Source organism: Vanacampus margaritifer, chromosome 12 (genome assembly GCF_051991255.1).
Source record: "Vanacampus margaritifer isolate UIUO_Vmar chromosome 12, RoL_Vmar_1.0, whole genome shotgun sequence".
In the NCBI taxonomy this organism is placed as follows: domain Eukaryota; kingdom Metazoa; phylum Chordata; class Actinopteri; order Syngnathiformes; family Syngnathidae; genus Vanacampus; species Vanacampus margaritifer.
In genome coordinates this window covers 22,403,549-22,422,538 of record NC_135443.1, presented here as the reverse complement: position 1 = coordinate 22,422,538, position 18,990 = coordinate 22,403,549, and the positions used below count along the sequence as shown (strand labels likewise).

Here is an 18,990-nt window from a genome sequence, read left to right as displayed (position 1 = left end):
AATCAAAGTCAATGGTGTAATGTATTCAAGTAAAGTCAAAAGTATAATGTAATGAGTCAAAATGCTTTTAAAACAATCTTATTTCTTCATGAAAGAGAAAAATGTAACAAAAATGTGTCTCTTTTTCTTTTGGAATTACTTTTGGGGGTTGGAATGACAATGCCATTTCATCTTGTGAATTTCTCACATTCTACATTCAACCAATGCAATGAATTCCAGAGCGTTTCAGTTGAGCTTCAGTAATTTCTACAGAAATTATCTTTTGGAAAAGTGTACCTAATAAAGTGGCCAACGGCGGGACTGAAAAGTTGAAGACTGACATGAAATAATCAAACTACACAACAGTAAAATGTCAAATAATATATAGAGGGTGATTAATTGGCACCGACAGCCGACTCCAACGACTAGGTGCGTGTACGCGCAATTACGCAATCGCCCCTCAGCCCCTCCCTTACTGCATGTCGTGTGCGAGCCTACAAGTGGATCTGCGTCGTCTGTCCTCAAGTGTGTGCGCGCGCACACTCAGACGACCTGCACTTGACCATCAACAGCAGTAGAAACAAAACGAGCAGCTCCCTGCTAAGGTAAGCAAGAATTTGCGTCATAAATAGGGTTAGCCACAGCTAGTGTCCCGGGAATGTGATGCTACGACGGGGCAAGCAGAGGTAGGGTTTTTAAGGGGGTCGGGGGTGGATTGACAACACGGCAGAGGCTCAGAGGCTCTTGTGTTACCCATCCGCTGTTCACATGACCTGAGCCATCTCTTACGTTAAGTTGGCGCAGTTTTTTTTTTTTTAACGTGGAGGGGGGTGCACTGCGGCAACTGCAGCAGTGACGCTGCTGGACAAGGATGAGGATGTTTACAGCCTGCTCTGCATGACGAATGCGTCTTTAATTAACATAAAGAACGTGTCCTGCAGTGTCATGTAGAGAGAGATATGGCGGACAAAAATAAATTTTTATTTTTTTTTTGGGGGGGGGGGGGGGGTTGCCAGGGTGTGTCAGCACTCAGCACTCAGCACAGTGCACACGGACAATATGGCAGAGAAGAATATTTGGGATGGTTGGCTGGATAGAAGGAAGGCAGAAAGCAAGACTGTGTAGCATTACTGTACAGTGATGTCTTTAGATACGAGTGCCCTGACTTACATTTTTTTCCTAAATGTGAGCTGTCGCTGGGCTGATTGTTTTTCTGTTGAAATACTAGCAAAAAATTCTGATGCGAGTGTGGTTAAGACTACTATCACTAGATGGTGCCAGGTAACTAGGAATTATTCCGCCACCATCAATTCACATTGGTTTCCCTGTAGTGGAAGGACAATATCAGTTAGTGGCTTACGTTATCCAATTAGATGACAGGAACTCACATCAGTGTACTGTGTCAAACCCACAATGCACAATCATGTCTAAAGCACCAATGATTTGTGTACCTTTCAAGGTAAACTGTTGGTTCAATTGCAAATTGTGCAATTTTAGGATCATGGGTTCCATGATATAAAAAAATTAAATTAAATAAAAAGTACAGTGCACTCAGAGTTTCCGTGCCAGTTTTGCAGAAGCCCAACTGAGCCTTTCTTGACTTGACGTGTCATCGGTCACTATGGGCAAAGAGAAGGTCCACATCAACATCGTGGTGATCGGCCACGTGGACTCGGGCAAGTCCACCACCACGGGCCACCTCATCTACAAGTGCGGCGGCATTGACAAACGGACCATCGAGAAGTTTGAGAAGGAGGCTGCAGAGGTAAGGATGAACTCATGCACTGAGCCCGCTCACAACAGAAGCCTTCAAAATTGCTTTGACACATGGAGACCAAGCACAAGGCGTTAAAAGACAAGCCTGTGTTAAAATAGTTTATTTGCATCTATACCAGTCTGTCAAAAAAAACTGCTTTATATGAAACTGGTCCATGGCACCGAAAATGTTGAGGACATTGTTTGAAGGTAATTAATAGCAAAAGAAGTTTCCTTCGATGTCTTCCAGATGGGGAAGGGCTCGTTCAAGTACGCCTGGGTGCTGGACAAGTTGAAAGCCGAGAGGGAGCGTGGCATCACCATCGACATCTCGCTGTGGAAGTTCGAGACAACCAAGTACTATGTGACCATCATCGACGCTCCAGGACACAGAGACTTTATCAAGAACATGATCACCGGGACCTCACAGGTAGTCAACCTGAGGACCAAGTCAATGCGTTCATCAGCTTTGCATCAATATTCCAAACTCTCTCCCGTCTTCTAGGCAGACTGCGCTGTACTGATTGTGGCTGCTGGTGTGGGGGAGTTTGAGGCCGGCATCTCCAAGAACGGGCAGACCCGCGAGCATGCCCTGCTAGCCTACACGCTGGGCGTGAAGCAGCTCATCGTGGGCATCAACAAGATGGACTCCACCGAGCCCAACTACAGCCAGAAGCGCTACGAGGAAATTGTCAAGGAAGTCAGCACCTACATCAAGAAGATAGGCTACAATCCAGACACCGTGCCTTTCGTGCCCATCTCTGGCTGGAACGGAGACAACATGCTTGATGCCAGCCCCAATGTATGAAAAATTGTTTTGCTGATATCTCCATCCATTGATGTTTACTAACAATTTTCCGTGTTGCAGATGCAGTGGTTTAAGGGGTGGAAGATCAACAGGAAGGATGGCAATGCATCGGGGACCACACTTCTTGAAGCCCTGGATGCCATTCAACCACCCACTCGTCCAACGGACAAACCTCTCCGTCTGCCCCTTCAGGATGTTTACAAGATTGGAGGCAAGGAATCCTCAATTTCCTTCAACTACCAATTAAAAACTCAGCTGGCTTAAAGTTCATTTGGTGTACTCTTGTCCAAATGGTGTAGACCAGTGATTCCCAACCACAATAATGTGCCATGACAGATCATAAGGTGTCCATCCTTTTTCTTCCGCATGTACGAGGGTTAGGTCAGCAGCCAAAACAGGCAAGATGACCCTCTCCCCAGCCACTTTCTTAAGATCTACTGGGGCGATCCCAATCCTGAGGCATTCCCAAGAAAGCAGACAAACTATCTCCAGCATGGGTTCTTCCCTCGGGCCTTCTTCCTGTGAGATGTATCTGGAGAACCTCACCAAGGAGGAAACCAGGAGGCATCCAAACCAGATGCCCGAGTCACTTCACCTAGCCCCTCTCGATCTGATGGAGCAACCATCTTGCTATTTTGGTTACAACCCAGAGCTCATCACAGGTGAACTTGAAAACGTAGATTGACCTGCAAATCCCCAGACTCTGCTTATGCATACAATGGCGCCTTGGTGGATTTTTAGGTCGTCGAGGCTTCTTGAGACGCTGGATGGTGGACCAAATTCCCCTTGAAGACATCCAGAAGTCATTCTCCACAGCTGGGTAGTTTACGGGTAGAAATGTATATTTGTTCATCCAGGTATGCCAGCGACAGGCAGCCTTGCACTAGTTGGTAGAAGGTACCGTTAAAGGTTGGGAAACACTGGTGTGCAGCTTGAGAACTTTTACAATCACTTCCAGAAATATCGCATATCTGAAGCAGTCTTCTCTATGCGTAGGTATTGGCACCGTTCCTGTAGGTCGTGTGGAAACTGGCATCTTAAAGCCTGGCATGGTGGTGACGTTTGCCCCCGTCAACATAACCACCGAGGTGAAGTCGGTGGAGATGCACCATGAGGCGCTCTCCGAGGCACTGCCCGGTGACAACGTTGGCTTCAATGTCAAAAATGTGTCCGTGAAGGACATCCGCCGCGGCAACGTGGCTGGTGACAGCAAGACCGATCCGCCGCAGGAGGCTGCCAGCTTCACTGCTCAGGTGGCGTTTAAGAGTAGTACTGTTATTGCACCAGACAATATAATAGTCAGATGGCCATGTTGTTTACATTTATGAAAAAAAAAAAATCCTTCAGTTCAGGTTCAGGGACCATGCTTCAATTTGCAATCCCATGGAGGTTTTGGTTTTCCAATTTGGTTCCCAAAAATTCAGTTTGACCACATGCTTTGCTGTCCATTTTGTCTGCAGGTAATCATCCTTAACCACCCAGGCCAGATCAGTGCTGGCTATGCCCCTGTGCTGGATTGTCACACGGCTCACATCGCCTGCAAGTTCGCCGAGCTCAAGGAAAAGATTGACCGCCGCTCCGGCAAGAAGCTGGAGGATAATCCCAAATCCCTTAAATCTGGAGACGCGGCCATCGTGGACATGACTCCGGGCAAGCCCATGTGTGTTGAGAGCTTCTCTGAGTATCCTCCACTGGGTAAGTCTGAGGAGACCAGCAACAATAGCTCTTGATAAAATATGGGATTTAAAAACTGTAATAAAAAAATAAAATAAAAATAAATTTAACACCTTGTATTGCTTTGGCCAACTAGGACATGAGATTCTATGTGAACTAAAAGTTCCTCTTTGGTCCTGATTATGAGGTGTTCCTAAATATTTCTACTCAGTCAAATTAGCCCTTTATTAAACTTGACTTACAGGTCGCTTCGCAGTGCGTGACATGCGCCAGACGGTGGCCGTGGGAGTCATCAAGGGTGTGGAGAAGAAGGCCTCCACCACTGGCAAAATCACTAAGTCTGCCCAGAAGGCCCAGAGGAACAAATGAATGTTGTGCTACACTGCCGACCCCAGGGTCTCCCAAGGCAGGAAATCAGTCATCCAGCTCAATCCCATGATTGGCTGCTTCAACTTAATAACCAAAGACTGGTTAATCATCACAATGCATCGCAAAACAATTCGAAGGAAAGAAAAACAAATAGATCTGCCGTCTCCTATCATAGTTGGATTACCATGTTATACAATGTAATAACACATAGTTTTAAGTGTGCACTGTTCATTCGATTCTTGGCAATACCATTCTGTGATAGTGTTCAATTAGGGGTATTCCAATCTATCGCCTACCTATAGTGCTCGAGTACAGGTACTGTTTACATTTTAAATGTTGTCCTTTTTAGTGTCTGTTTTACAATCACTGCGCTTTGTATGAGCCCAGGACTAGCAGTTAAAACTACTGTATGTTCTTTTGAATATTAAGTAGGTAGAACGTAACATTTTGTTGTGGTTAAGCTTTAACTGGCATTGTGTGTCCTTTCCAAGGGGCTCCAAATAAGCCTCCTAATTCTTGAAGCACTTTCATTGGCACTTTGCTAACTTTGAACATGCACTGGAGATATTTCAAAATTGACTACGCTATTGCACCTTACTGTAGGATGGCACAAGACGCTTTGCGACATTAAACATGATTCCACTCAGCATGGTGGCTGTGGTCCTGTCATTTTATACGTTTTCTGTGTAAATCAGAAGGCTCAATAAAACAAGGCTTGGAATGCATTAAAATTTCTCAATGTGTGAAGATTGCAATAACACAACATAAAGACTAAGCTGAAACTGAAATTGGGGTTATGTCCTCACAAGACAACAAGCCTTGGTTTTCACACTGAAAACCTTAGAGAGATAGAATGCCCAAAAAATTACCATAATCAGACCAAGAACTTCTTGTAATGAAGGCCAGTCAAAAGACCAAAACTTTGAGGCCGAGCAAAGACCAAGAATTAAAGGAATCTAGTGCAAAGTCAAGACCAGGACCTTGAGGCCAAGTGTAGAGCAAGACATTGATGCCAAGAGTCAGAGCAAAGATAAGACGAAAATTTCAGTCCAAGTCGAGACTAAGACTGTGAGGAATCAAAGCATAATTTACACCAATGTTTTGAGGAGACCATGTAAAGGGCAAGACTTTGACAGAAATGTCAAGATTTAGACTGAGCGGGGTCAAGGCCAAGTCAAGACCAACAATTTGAGGCCAAGTGGAGAGTAGACTAAACAGTTACGACTCAAAGCCAGGTAGAGACCAAGATTTTAAGGCATCAAATAATCAGGATACCTTGTTTTGATGAGCAGTAACACAAAGAACGTCAAAGCAAATACATTGTGGAGTCAAGGTAACAACTTAGATGAGTTGAGACAATGTCAATATCAAGACTTTGGAGGAGTTGAGTCTAAAGCAAGACAGAGACTGAGGGCAGGACAAGTCAAGACCAATACCAAGGATGACCAGTGAAGTCCTACATGCGACCACCATTAAAACAGAATACTGATGTTGAGTGCAGAACGTTTCTTCACAGTGAACACACCTATCTAGAACAGCTTCAGATTGTACTACTGTTCATAGCCCATTTTGTTTGTGAAAGAAAGCAGAGATAATAAACTTTTGTTTATATGTGTAGCCAAGTTTTCAGCAACATGCTGCTGTTCTTCTGAATCTAATGACAAAATCCCAACTTCATTCAATTAAACATCTTTTAGACGCAAGTACGCAAGTGAATAAAACATCTTTATTAAACAAAATACTACAGAATGTGAACTGGTCAAGTTATAGACAACACAAAAGCCCAATGAAAATATCTTAAGCAGGAAGTTTACAACCACATATCGTGGCTGCTAAATGACCAAATGGAAACTTGGAAAGATTTTTTATTTTTTTTTTTTTAAATAAAAACTTGAAAATCCAATGGCAAATTAGAACATCAGGCTTTAGCTTCCGTCCCACACTGTTGAGAAAAGCAAAACATAAGAGATTTATTGCTTTTCCACAAATCGGGGTTTTCTCTGCTTAAGCAAAACCTTGCGTCACACGAATTATACTGTAAATCAAGGGTGGGCAAAGTATAGACCACAAGCCTCATCAACCTGCTCTGTTCTTTAGTAAGACCCACTGAACGTTGACATTATCAGGGTGTCAAGTCCTAACCAAGCCCTAAACTTGGTTAGCTTTTTTTGTACTCTGTAACACTATGCCAAAAGATGCTGCCAAAGCCTTAAAGCTGAATTTAGCCTATGTAGACGCTCACTTCGAGTTTGTTTCTTCCCCAAATCTCTAAGCCATTTATTCTTAAGGCTAATGTTGTAAGGGTCAGTGTAAACCCTACAAGGGTGATTACTGTGTAATCAGTCAAAAATGTTTTATGTTATTAAATACAAAACACTGGTAAAATAAAAATGTAAACATACATTTAATAATTATAAAAACTGGCTAATTAATGTTTTTTTGTTTTCACCCCTCAAATGACCTGGCCCATACAGCATGTGTTTTTAAATCAAATGTGGCCATTAAGCAAAAGGGTGGGTGCCCACCCCTGATTTATATAAACTTCTTTATACCTGTCTTCGATGAACTGATTCGCTTGGAAGAGGGAGCCTGATTTTGGCAGTGATCACGGCTCCCACGTTGTCCATCACGTCCTCCGTCATGTCCTCCACCTCGACCCCTGGGAGCTGGGAACATCTCCTTCTCCCTCTTGTGCTTTTCATATCTTTCCGCCATTTGCACCAACTCCACGGGGACATCCTGCAATGCCCATTTAGATTGTGACCCGTTTGTTGGACATGATTAAAGCGTCATTGTGGGCTAACCTGCCCAGATCGCTCCAAGATAGGAATCAGCTCCGGTGCCATCCTCCAGTTATCTCTTGTTACGAGCGTAATGGCAGCTCCAGAGCGTCTGGATCATAGAAATGTTGCACACATTTTTTGTTAACTAAAAAGCCATTTTACAGTTGTTAACATAAGCGTTTTCCCTCACCCCGCTCGTCCAGTGCGGCCCACGCGGTGCACATACTCCTCGATGTTTCGAGGGAAGTCGTAGTTTATAACGTGCGTGATGTCATGGACGTCCAACCCACGCGACGCCAAGTCCGTGGCCACGAGGATACGAACGCGACCAACAAGGTGCCAAAAGACAAGACATCAAAATCAAATATTGTTAGTTATATTTAATGTCTCCCTCTACATACTGATGAGTCAATGATGAGGCTGGCCTTTGTTAAATTGACAACCAGCGGGCTGTATCTCTCCACTCCACCTACAACTGACTTCACTGAGCAACTAGGTACTGCCTTTCATAAGCAACCGCTGCCATCTAATGCTAATAATCTGTCAACGGAATAATTTAACCATATTTGAGATGCATTGAGATTCAAGAGCATTATTGTGAAGCTAGCATTTCATCATCAATCCACCAAAATACATTTCCAACTGTTTTTAGAGAAGGTGTGTGGCACAAATCACCCAAGGTTCCATAGGTCAACAACAAAGCCAAAGATTATTAACAGACGGTAATACAGCTGCCGCTGTTAGCTAATGCTAATGTGTTATGTACTAATGCAGTACAGAACATAGAGTTCCCATTTGAGGCAAGACTTCCTCTTTTGTGGTTCACCTTCTTTAAAGTCCTTGAGCGCTTCCTCCCGGTCAAACTGCTCCCGGTCGCCATGGAGACTTTGCACGACGAGACCATTAAGACACAGGTCACTGGACAGGTCATCGCATCTGCGGAGAGACAGCATGTTTACTCAACCAATCTGGGTAGTTTTAGATAAGCATCTGTGTCGACACATTATCAAGATTATTTGAGACTTTACATAAAGTTTTAAATACATCTAAAATAGTATGGAAAAGCCAAATTTGAATCGAAACCCTAACTCTGGCTAAATTGACACCCTACTTTAAAACCATAAACCCTGACTTAAAACTCCTAACCCAGACTTGAAAGCCTACATTGCAGTCGCTGCAAACTTACATGATCTTCCTGCCGACAAAGATGATGACTTTATCCTCAGGCAGCAAGTTCCCGATGAAGCGAAACAGGTAGGACTTCTTGTCTTCCTCATGGAGGACCAGCACAGTCTGCTGCACTGTATTGACAGCCTGCCACACACATGGCCGGTTAATTGTCATTCTAATGATCTGGTTATAATTCATGTTTTTTTTCAACCTGGCTCCAAGAAATATGTATACCATTCCTTATAATGGTAAAATGAGATTGAGTGTGCTTGACATGTCATCCTCACTTACAGCCAAGTCCAAGGTGCCCACATAGACCATCATGGGATTCTTGAGATATGATTTGGCCAGACGTCTTACTCCTGAGGGCCAGGTGGCACTGAAACAGGTCACATGGTGAACTCTATCATTAAATATTCAACATATGTGGGTGACTTCAATGGGTTAAGAAGCATCATCTGCTGGACACTCCTTCAAAAGTATTTAATTAAAAAATTCAGAGGAAAAAAAGTTGACCAATTTAAATGCCCACGACAGTGAATGAGTTAATTTTACCATCGTTTTTAAGAGGATGAGACATTTTGTCAATTTTTTAATACCTTGTCATGACCGTCTGTCTGTCAGGCCGGATGTCCAGCAGAATCTTCATGATCTGAGGTTCAAAGCCCATGTCCAGCATCCGGTCTGCTTCATCTAGCACCTTTTTGAAGTTGTTAGACATTCAAATATACAACAATCATAAAGGAAAGGATCTAAAACCATAAACAGACGGCGAACCAAGTAGGTGATGGACTTCAGACTGATGAGCTCATTCATTTGCAGATCGTTTAGTCGTCCTGGTGTGGCTATTACGATGTCCACCCCGCTCTTCACCAGATTGATCTGACTCCTTCGGTCTCTACCGCCATAGACGCAGATGCTGAGATATGATAGAGGAAACAACTCAGCCTGGTGTGTACATAATGCTTTCCAAATGGGTCATCGTTTAAGCATTTGGATTTTTGAAATATTTTTTTAAGTAGCAAACAGAGAATTACACCTTCTGTATTTAAAACAAATACATTGGTTTGCCAAAAGTTTAGTTTATCTAATTGCTAACCAACAATGCAAAATGCCATACACAAGCTAACTAATACCATCAATTTTGTGATGTTACAATCTTATAAGCCACTGCAAGTCGTCATAGAACAAACTGAAGTCATAACTCAAGGCAACACTGATTTTTACATCAGACCGCACCTCTAAGTGTGTGCGCGCTAAGAATGACACATTGTGGTGGGGTGGGGGGTGTACAGAGAACAATATAAATGTTTAATTACTAAGCAAAACTTTTTAGTTGTTATGTGTTTCCCACACCATGTTAATACTTGGGCGGGCCACCAGACTAAACTGGCCACCACCTAAGTAGATTGCAAGAAGATTTAATAAAAATATATAAAAACAAAAACATGTTGCGACATGTGGATCGTGAGGTTAGAGGAGACGCAAGAAGCAGGACTGAGACACCGCCATAGTGCTATAGTGGTTATATGGTATCGTTGATTTTCACCTATTGTGGGTGGGTCTTGAAAATACTGTGAGATAAACGGGGTGTGGCCACTGTATTGCACGGCAGTGTTCTAACCTTTTGTAGCCTTTGTAGCGATATTTGCCGCACTCCTCTTCAATCTGCAAGGCCAGCTCTCTGGTGGGAGCCAGCACCAGCATGCCGGGGCCTCCGCACTCTGATCGAGGTCTACGAACAAATAATGTCAAATAATCTTTCATGTCCCTTCATGTCCCAGACTGATGCGGTGCTCACATGGGCTGTCCGTCCATGTGCACAAATCCAGGCAGCAGGTAAGCCAAAGTTTTGCCTGTTCCCGTCTGAGCGATAGCAATCAGGTCCTTCCCGCTAAGCAGCACAGGCCATGCCTGCGACTGATGGAAACAGCATAGACAGGAACTATACCAGAAAGCAAGAAAGGTAATACAAGCAGCGCGGCTTACATGTGATATAATTAACTTTACTACTATGATTATATATAAAAGATGTTCATTGATGTGATAGAAAATATTTTATTTGCATATAGTGGGTTTTTAAAATTTACATTGAAAAATTTTACACTTTCCCTAAATGATGTTCGAATTTACATTTAGTTTTTTTTTTTTTAAATAAAAATGTTAAAGATATAGAAAAAAGATCTGATATAATAATTTCACATTTACATAGTTTTCTGACAAAAGTGTGTGTGTGGTTGTTGTTGTTTTTTAACAAAATAACAATGCTAAATAAGAATGTAAAGACCTTTCAAGTAAAAATACCATTTTCATTAACCTCCAGTTGTGGTCTGTTGTAATAATTACATGGTGCACACAATTGGCCCTTTACCCGACTGTTAAGAGACGTCAAAGGGTCAGTAGTTTTACAAAACAGTGCAGAACACTACAGGCCATGGATGGAGACCGGTCGATACCTGGATGGGGGTTGGTTTAACGAAGCCAACCTGATGGATGCTGTCCATGATTTCCGGGTAAAACTCAAAGGCCTCCAGAAAGGTCCGGCAGGGATTGGGGATGGGACGTTTTCTCACGCTGTCCATGAGGTCGTCCACAAAGATGTTGTTGTTCTCCTTCCTGTGTGGAAAATGTGAAAAATATATTCAGCTATTGTACATGAGCAAAAAAAATGAATAAATGAAAGTACGAATTTGGTGTAAAATTCACCTCCAATCATAGACTTCATCAGCGGTGAGGAGGAACACACTTTCAGCCTCAGTGTAGAAATTCTTCTTCATGGGTGGCAGGTCTGCAAGGTTACAGAAAGGAAAAAAATAACCAACCCAACCCCCAGATTGTCCAACTGAAGCTAAAACTTTATTTTGTATAAAGAAACAATAAGGTAATTTCAAAAAGTGTTATGAGTTTTATCGTAGCTTTATATTACTGTGCTGTGTTGTAATTACATTAAAGTTTAGCTTGAACAAAACAATTTGTTTGACTTGATAAAAATAAATAAATAAAAAAGAAAGTCCAGCTCAAATGAAACTGCTTGTCATTTTTTTCATTTACGGTATATGTAATTAAAGAATGTCTTAATGTTACAAAAATAATGTAACTAACTAAAATGCTCATACAGTATTTTTAGTTTTCTATATATTGAAACAAATATTTCAACTCAAATAAACCTGGTATTTTTTTTGTTATTAAAAATGAATAAACACCTTTTTAATTATATGTATTAAAATATTGTAGTTAAATAAAATAAAAAAATCAGCTCAAATGAAACAGTTTTCATTGTAATTTATTTTAAAAGAAGATATGATAAAATCAGATCAAATTGAACTGCTACTTGTCTGAAAAATGACATTGAATCTATGAAGAAAGTTAATAAAAATTAAAGTTAAGATTTTTGTCCCACGTTGACATCAAGTAACACGATTTCAATTGGATCCAAATAAAACTTGTGAGATGCTTTATTATTTATTTTCTACCAATAGGGATTGTTATGAACCTGCATCTTAAAGTTGAGGTGAATTAGGACAAATTAGTTTGTAAATTATTACCATGTGTATATACCAGGGTGTCAAACTCATTAACTCAAGGGCCACATGGAGAAAAATATATGACCAAGCGGGCCGGATCGGTAAAATCATGGTATATAACTTAAAAACAATTGGCGCCAATTATACCCAAATTTTTGCAATTTGTGGGTTAGCCCTACATTACGGGGCTCAACTGTGATTATATTGTTCCAAAAAATAGCACAAATGCAAATGGCACACAGCAACACTTTGCCTATATGAGTTCTGGACATGTTGTAGCTACCCGTTTTGCATATACAGTATCTTGTTCCCAGAATGCATTGTGTGGCACAGTTAATGAAGCTATAAGGACGTTAAGTCATATGTGTTTATGTTTAGTGTTATTCCAATACCGATAATGGTATCGGCAGAGGCCCCGATACTGCATTAAAACAGTGGCATCGGTGAGTGCTAACAAGTAACATGCCAATACCATTCATTCTGACGCTAATATAGGACTTTGGATGCGACATCTTGTGTCATGCTCATGCACGACATTGATGTGGGACATGTTCATTGCATGCCGAGCTAAGATATACTATTGGTCCTTAAATGCTCTGAACCAATGGCAGGACAGCTTTTTTTATGTTGAAAAAACAAAAAACAACTTTGATATCGATATGGTATCGGCATCGGCCGATACTGCAAATCTGGGTATCGGTATCAGGTTCCAAAAAAAAAAACAGAACAACACTATTTATGTTACCTGTAATTTAATTTGTGTTGTATTTAACACGTTTATGTCGGTCTATGATTTTATTTTTTTAAACAAACCGTAACTTTAGGTGGTGTGTAAAATAATTACATCCAGGGCAAATTCCATGTACAGGTTGAATTGCTCATCTGAGGTTTGCTTGTGAAATTACAAATTATATGTTTTGATTGTGGCCAGCTGATTAATTGGTCAGACTACTATTTTTATTTTTTTACTTTATAAAATCATCCCGCGGGCCGGATCAGGGGTTGTATGTTTGACACCCCTGGTATATATAGTGGTGATTGTGGACCGATTCCTCACCTTTCCACTTCATCTCTTCATACTTGTGCATGTTCTCCCGAATGTTGTTCCAGTCTATGGGCACTCGGGCCGGAGCCACCTCAGATACCTCTAACTGTGTGTTGGACCACACTGAGCCACTTCCTCCCCGTCCTCTTCCTCTTTCATAGCCTCCTTGGACATTGATTCCAATAAATACCCTGGTAAGAGCTTTCATGAAAACCAGTGAACTCTCCTTAACTCACCTCCGCTATGTCGAGGGTTCTCATTGGCCACCAGCTCTTCTATCATCTCTTTGGCCTTCTGCTGGGTGGCAGAAGATCCAAAGATGACCACCTCATCCTCGACATCGTTGATCTACAATAAACAATAACAGAAGTGAAATTCAAGAACAGGTGCCTATATTACATCTAGGGATGCATGATAATTATCGCACCGATGGGAAAAAATGGCGTCATAGTCATCGGTCCAATACCAAATAAAAATGGACCGAAAAAAGAGGCACATCAAATACACTAATGTTGGTCTCTTTCTCTCAAAATTGTTGGCCATTTTAAGCATTCTCAAGTAGCTTCCTCCCATCCAGCAGAGTTATAAACAAGACTAGGCGTGAAAACTAGGGGTGCACCGATAACGATTTTCCGGCCGATCACCGATCCCCAATCTTTTAAAAAAGTCCGACCCGCGGATCCCGATTTTTGCCGATCCTGATTTTTTTCCCATTACATGCAGCATATACCTTCAGTGTTTTAATCTTGTTTTATTGGAAATCATTTAAAAATATCGGTGAAATAATTTTAATGTTTTAACTGCACTTGAAGGTAGTTCTCTTAAATAAAAATGAAAATCCTATTAGTCATCTCAGCAGAAGAGGACAGTGGCCGACTTTTTCAGACCTCTTTAAAGCTTTAAAATACTCAATCAAAAGTTGCTATGCACATTTTGTAATTAACATCCTGCGGCATTTGCTCTTACTTAGGTGTGTTAGATTAGACCTCTTAATTATTAGATAGGTGACTTGAGCTAGACCGTTGTGTCGCTGTGATCTGTCCTGGCTTGGCGCCTCTATCTATCTGGACTCTGGCACCTTTATCCAGCAGAAACCAGTTAAGACCATCAGGTCACACATTTTCACATTGGCTAGGGTGTGCCGGCCCCCGTGGGGGCGCAAAAAAATAATTGTTGTCATTTTACACTTCATATCTTGTACTGACAGTTTTGCTTTGTTTTTTTCCCCAATTCACACACATCCTCACCACGCGCACACACGCACGCAGACACACACGCACACACGTTGGGTTTACATATCTAGTGGGGAAACCTCATTGGCATAATGCATTTCCGAGACCAGGGATAGGTTCGGTCCTAGAGAGGCGCAGTCCTGCATGTTTGTCTCCTGCCTCCAACCCAGGTGTTTCAAATCATCAGCTCATAATTACGTTCTGCAGGAGGCTCTCAGCTGTGTTCGAGGAGGGAGACATCTCTCTCTAGGACCGAACTTGCCTACCCCTGTCCTAGACCCTTACCCTAACCTTAATTAGCACAACTGACTACCTTACCCTATCCCTTACCCCAACCAAAACCCAATTCAAACCTAAACTCTAAAACCAAGTTTTGACCCTCAAAAAGAGGTTTGGACTCATGGGACCAAAATGTCCCCACAAGGACATGTGGTCCCCACAATGACAGTAAAAACCCAGAAAATTGTCTCCATGATGTGATATAAACCCGCACGCATGCACGCACACACACACACAAAGCTACTGGTGGCTAACTGTAGGTAACCGCAGCTCCAAAACGAGCGTACCTACATACATACGTACATACTTGGCGCATGCATGCTAAAAAAACAATTGTAGCATGCATGCGAAAATCTGGTGGCACGGTGGATGACTGGTTAGCACGTCCAATGACTGGATAGCACGTCCGCCTCCCAGTGCAGAGGACGTGAGATCGAGTCTGGGCTTCGGCCTTCCTGGGTGGAGTTTGCATATTCTCCCCGTGCTTGCGTGGGGTTTCCTCCGTGTACTCCGGTTTCTTCCCACATTCCAAAGACATGCATGGCAGGTTAATTGAACACTCCAAATTGTCCATAGGTGTGATTGTGAATGTGGATGGTTGTTCGTCTCTGTGTGCCCTGCAATTGGCTGTCAACCAGTTCAGGGTGTACCCCGCCTACTGCCTGAAGCCAGCTGGGATAGGCTCCAGTGCCCCCCACGACCCTTGTGAGGAAAAGCGGTTAAGAAAATGGATGGATGGATGCTAAAGTCTAACGGTAGCATGTATGCTAAAGTAAAGTCACGGCAAAATAACCACTGCCTAAACAAATAGCGTGAGGCAACTTGAGCAATATACTTGCGGCTAGGTAGCATGAGTTGCATACCTGACTTCTCCCGTTTTCAGCAAGTGGTGAAATCAAGTCTTATTAGCGAGGTGCAACGTGTCCGCTTTGGTGATCGCTCTTATTGTGCCCCTTTCTTGTCATACGTGCTTCCTTGTGTTAATGACTCCTTCACGGTAACATGGTACACTGTTTTTTGTTTTTAGCGGGAGTTTGTTTGCTGTTGTTGAGTTCCTCCAGTATGGAGTGTGTGAGAACACGACTAGCAGAGCTTAAGCTACGGAAGTCCATGGGGGCCAAAGCCGCGGCGCAACAAAAGGGGGGAAAAAAGTTCAATGTTATATATGTATGTATGTATATATATATATATATATTTTTTTTTTTAAATCGTCCACAACAAAACACTCGAATTAATAATTATTATTATTATTATTTTTTTAATCGATTTATCGCCCAGCTATTTAACTCACAGTACACCCGTTATTCGTTGCCGTTCACTTTAACAGGCGTTCACAATCCATTCACATACCATGGTGTAACTCGTCCGGCCGGCGAGGCCTCCCAGTTTGTTTTGGTGGATCGCTCAAATGCTTCTCGCAATTTTTACTTGGAACGCGAAGTTTCAATGTCCAGCAGTTGGATCCTCCCAGAATGATGGTAAGCCCTAACATTTTCTTGCTTCCTCCCCTTCCGAATCATAGATTCATTGATGTGGAATTATCTCGCGGCTGCTCTATTCCCATGCACAGCCGCGTAACTGATAGATTGCAGTTTTAACTGTGCCTTGTAAGCATGTCTCGACTTTAAAGTGATGCCATTTACAAAGTTCAGCCGGAGTTAGAGTCATCTCCATGGATAGCGCCCGGTCGCTACACATCGGCAAAAGGGTGGGGTCCAAACAGGGTAAGCAAAATGAACTACAGGAGACAGGAGGTCACACTGCCGTCTGGCCTTTCATTTTATCTCTTTTTATTCACTTTCTCGTTCCAACTCCACATTTCGAGTACATACAGCTTCAACTCTCTTCTGCCTTCGCACCCCCAACTTTCGTCCATCGCGGTCCTAACACAGGCCAGCAGCCAACCAAGAATGAGCATGAACCAGCCCACCAATCAGAAACATGTGTTGGCACAGCAACATTTGCCCCGAAGCTTGGCTGGAAGGAAAACATCTCCAGAACTCGGTGCACACAAGACAAATTTAAGTGCGCCTTATAGTTTTAAAATACGTAAAATCTCTGGCGGGGGCTAGTTTACTTGTGCCCGCCCAAGTATTAACATTGTGTGGAAATCGCTGACATGGAATCAGCCAAGTGGAAGTAGAAATACGGGGATATCTGTCAGAGCCCAAACACTACCAATGTGCCCAGAGAACTCCCCCAAGACACAATTTGAATACTGGAGAACCAACATGTCCGTTTCCCAAGCCTGTCCCAACTTGCACGTAAATACTTGTCAGCCCCTTGCACTAACATTGACAGTGAGCGTTTGTTTTCTCCTGCTGCACATGTGATAGATGAAAAAAGAAACCGAAAAGCGTTTTTTTATTTTATTTTTTATAAATAATGACTGATGCATTCTGATTTTGACAGTGCTGGGAAAATATAAAAAAACAATAATTGTCTATATTTGAAGATTCAGAACTGTTATTGTGATTGCATTGTAGTAATGTCAGATACATCATTAGGTCCAAGGTAGAGCCATGATGGGAAATTCCTCAGGTGTGTATGTAAACAAAAATACAAATGCACACATTAATATGTATATTTTGATGTGTGTATTTTTATATATTTTTTAAATACAGTGTGTAGTATTACAAAAAAATAAAAAGTATCTGTATCAGTTTGGAGAACCAGGAACTTATTGGTTATCTAAATGTGCTTTTAAAGGGACATGGATGTTATGCATAACCGAGGCAGAAGCACTTCGTGAACGTAGTAATTGGTTGTAAGATTGCAAAGTATGGTCTCTCTGAGGCACTGTAGTGCAGCGCTTCAAAATGTACGAATTTAAGTCGTTGCATTGTACTCGCACTAAATTCTACACAATTTCAGTCCCTTTAACTACGGCTGGGTGATACGGCCTTAAAAATATATATATAATAATTAAATCAGTGAAAGGAGTCCTTCCTGTGCCCGTTTCATTTTTCGTGAATCACATACGATGTGAGTCAACTTTAATCATGCGATTGGGACATGATAGGATAAAAAGTTCACAAGCAGACCTTGGTGGGATTATCCAGTAGGGGAAGGGGGGGAAAAAAAACTTACCTTGATTCTCGCACCACTATTTTCTTCCAATTCACGCTTTTTGGCTCCTCCACGGCCTTAAAATAGAAATAACGCAGTTTAGTTGGACTTTTACCAGACTTATACACAACAATTATCAAAACTATGAAGAAAAAAATGGCAACATTAGCACATAGTTGTACCACGGACATAATCTAGAGCAATTTGCAATCAATAGTTATCTAGTCATATGACAAAAACTATAAAACATTGATCTAAAATACATTACACTCACCAAATATATCGCCCATGTGCGGAAAGCTTAGCCTAGCTACTAACATAGCTAATGGTTGACATTATAAAAACGTAGTTGCTTCGTATTTTAAAGAAATTTTAAGTAAGCACATAAAACATACCAATTATCCTCCCAACCAAGCCACTTTCCATGGTGATGGTAACAGGTGAATTTGACTTTTCAGACCCGAAATGGCGTCTTCCACCGGGTCCTCGTTTGTCACTCCAGCGAAAAGAGCCGCCATCATTTCCCGGACTTTTGAACTCACGTCTCCCACTGTCTCCATAATAACCGTCTTTATTCTCCTTAAAATATCCTATATTTCCACGAGGTGTCCGTTTGGTCGCTGCCGGTTTCGGCACGGGCCCGTTTTCGTCCTCTTCCCAGTCAGACATTTTCAAAATGAACTCCGAGTCCAAACCATTCTTCTTCTTATTCTCTGGGCGCGACCAAACTAAGAGCTGTCAATCAAAACGATGCCTTCAATGACCCCTCAGACTGTCACCCTTCTGCCTCCATTGCAATTAAATCGAGTACTTCGTTAATAAAAATTGATTATGTTCTCTTAAGATGGCGTTAATAAAATAGACCAACTGGAACCAATTAAGATGGACCTCAACTTCACCAATATTGATAACGACAGTAGACGTAGGTAGCTTTGGCTAACGGTTTTAAGTCCTTTAAAATAAGACAACCGCTGTAAATATTTACATAATTTTTATTAAAGTATAATAAAATAATTTTGCCTTTTTCTCATCCGGAGAATTAATGTGCACTTGTAATAAATTAATTTCAAAGTAAACATAGTGTTAACATCAAGCTTTTAAAGGCCCATTGTGTAATACTAAATAATAAATTACTGTTCAAGCAGTATTGAGAAAATGCATTATTTAAAATACAATACAAAAATCAGTGGTCAGAGCTATGTGAGTTAAACAAACCCGATTGACAAATGATCTTCTAATTAGTAGACTGATATGCAAACAACATAACAGTCATTGGTAAACTAAACAAACAAAAAGGCACCGT

General features: G+C 41.7%; 2 protein-coding genes across 8 annotated transcripts; one reads left to right on the top strand and one right to left on the bottom strand.

Annotated features, from left to right (window-relative positions):
- Positions 1 to 424: 424 nt before the first annotated feature.
- On the top strand, positions 425 to 5,232 carry LOC144061292 (elongation factor 1-alpha 1). Of its 4 annotated transcripts, none has more exons than XM_077581614.1 (8): positions 425 to 584; positions 1,549 to 1,744; positions 1,985 to 2,164; positions 2,240 to 2,536; positions 2,603 to 2,753; positions 3,539 to 3,795; positions 4,003 to 4,237; positions 4,461 to 5,232. In XM_077581614.1, exons 2-8 carry the CDS (start codon positions 1,601 to 1,603, stop codon positions 4,583 to 4,585), a joined length of 1,389 nt encoding a protein of 462 aa, XP_077437740.1. In that variant the 5' UTR covers positions 425 to 584; positions 1,549 to 1,600; the 3' UTR covers positions 4,586 to 5,232. The 4 variants fall into 4 exon arrangements, with proteins under 4 accessions (XP_077437740.1, XP_077437742.1, XP_077437741.1 ...); XM_077581616.1 differs by having other exon boundaries at positions 447 to 584; positions 1,557 to 1,744; XM_077581615.1 differs by having other exon boundaries at positions 453 to 1,744.
- Positions 5,233 to 6,289: 1,057 nt separating this feature from the next.
- ddx43 (DEAD (Asp-Glu-Ala-Asp) box polypeptide 43) lies at positions 6,290 to 18,420 on the bottom strand. Of its 4 annotated transcripts, none has more exons than XM_077582965.1 (17): positions 18,083 to 18,420; positions 17,709 to 17,764; positions 13,344 to 13,455; positions 13,120 to 13,272; positions 11,245 to 11,326; positions 11,025 to 11,154; positions 10,340 to 10,458; positions 10,163 to 10,273; positions 9,316 to 9,457; positions 9,138 to 9,238; positions 8,830 to 8,917; positions 8,555 to 8,682; positions 8,196 to 8,304; positions 7,559 to 7,701; positions 7,390 to 7,477; positions 7,138 to 7,324; positions 6,290 to 6,527 (listed from the first exon to the last, which is right to left on the bottom strand). In XM_077582965.1, exons 1-17 carry the CDS (start codon positions 18,354 to 18,356, stop codon positions 6,511 to 6,513), a joined length of 2,040 nt encoding a protein of 679 aa, XP_077439091.1. In that variant the 5' UTR covers positions 18,357 to 18,420; the 3' UTR covers positions 6,290 to 6,510. The 4 variants fall into 4 exon arrangements, with proteins under 4 accessions (XP_077439091.1, XP_077439090.1, XP_077439088.1 ...); XM_077582964.1 differs by having other exon boundaries at positions 10,995 to 11,154; positions 13,120 to 13,269; XM_077582962.1 differs by having other exon boundaries at positions 10,995 to 11,154; positions 18,083 to 18,418.
- Between the last annotated feature and the right edge of the window lie 570 nt (positions 18,421 to 18,990).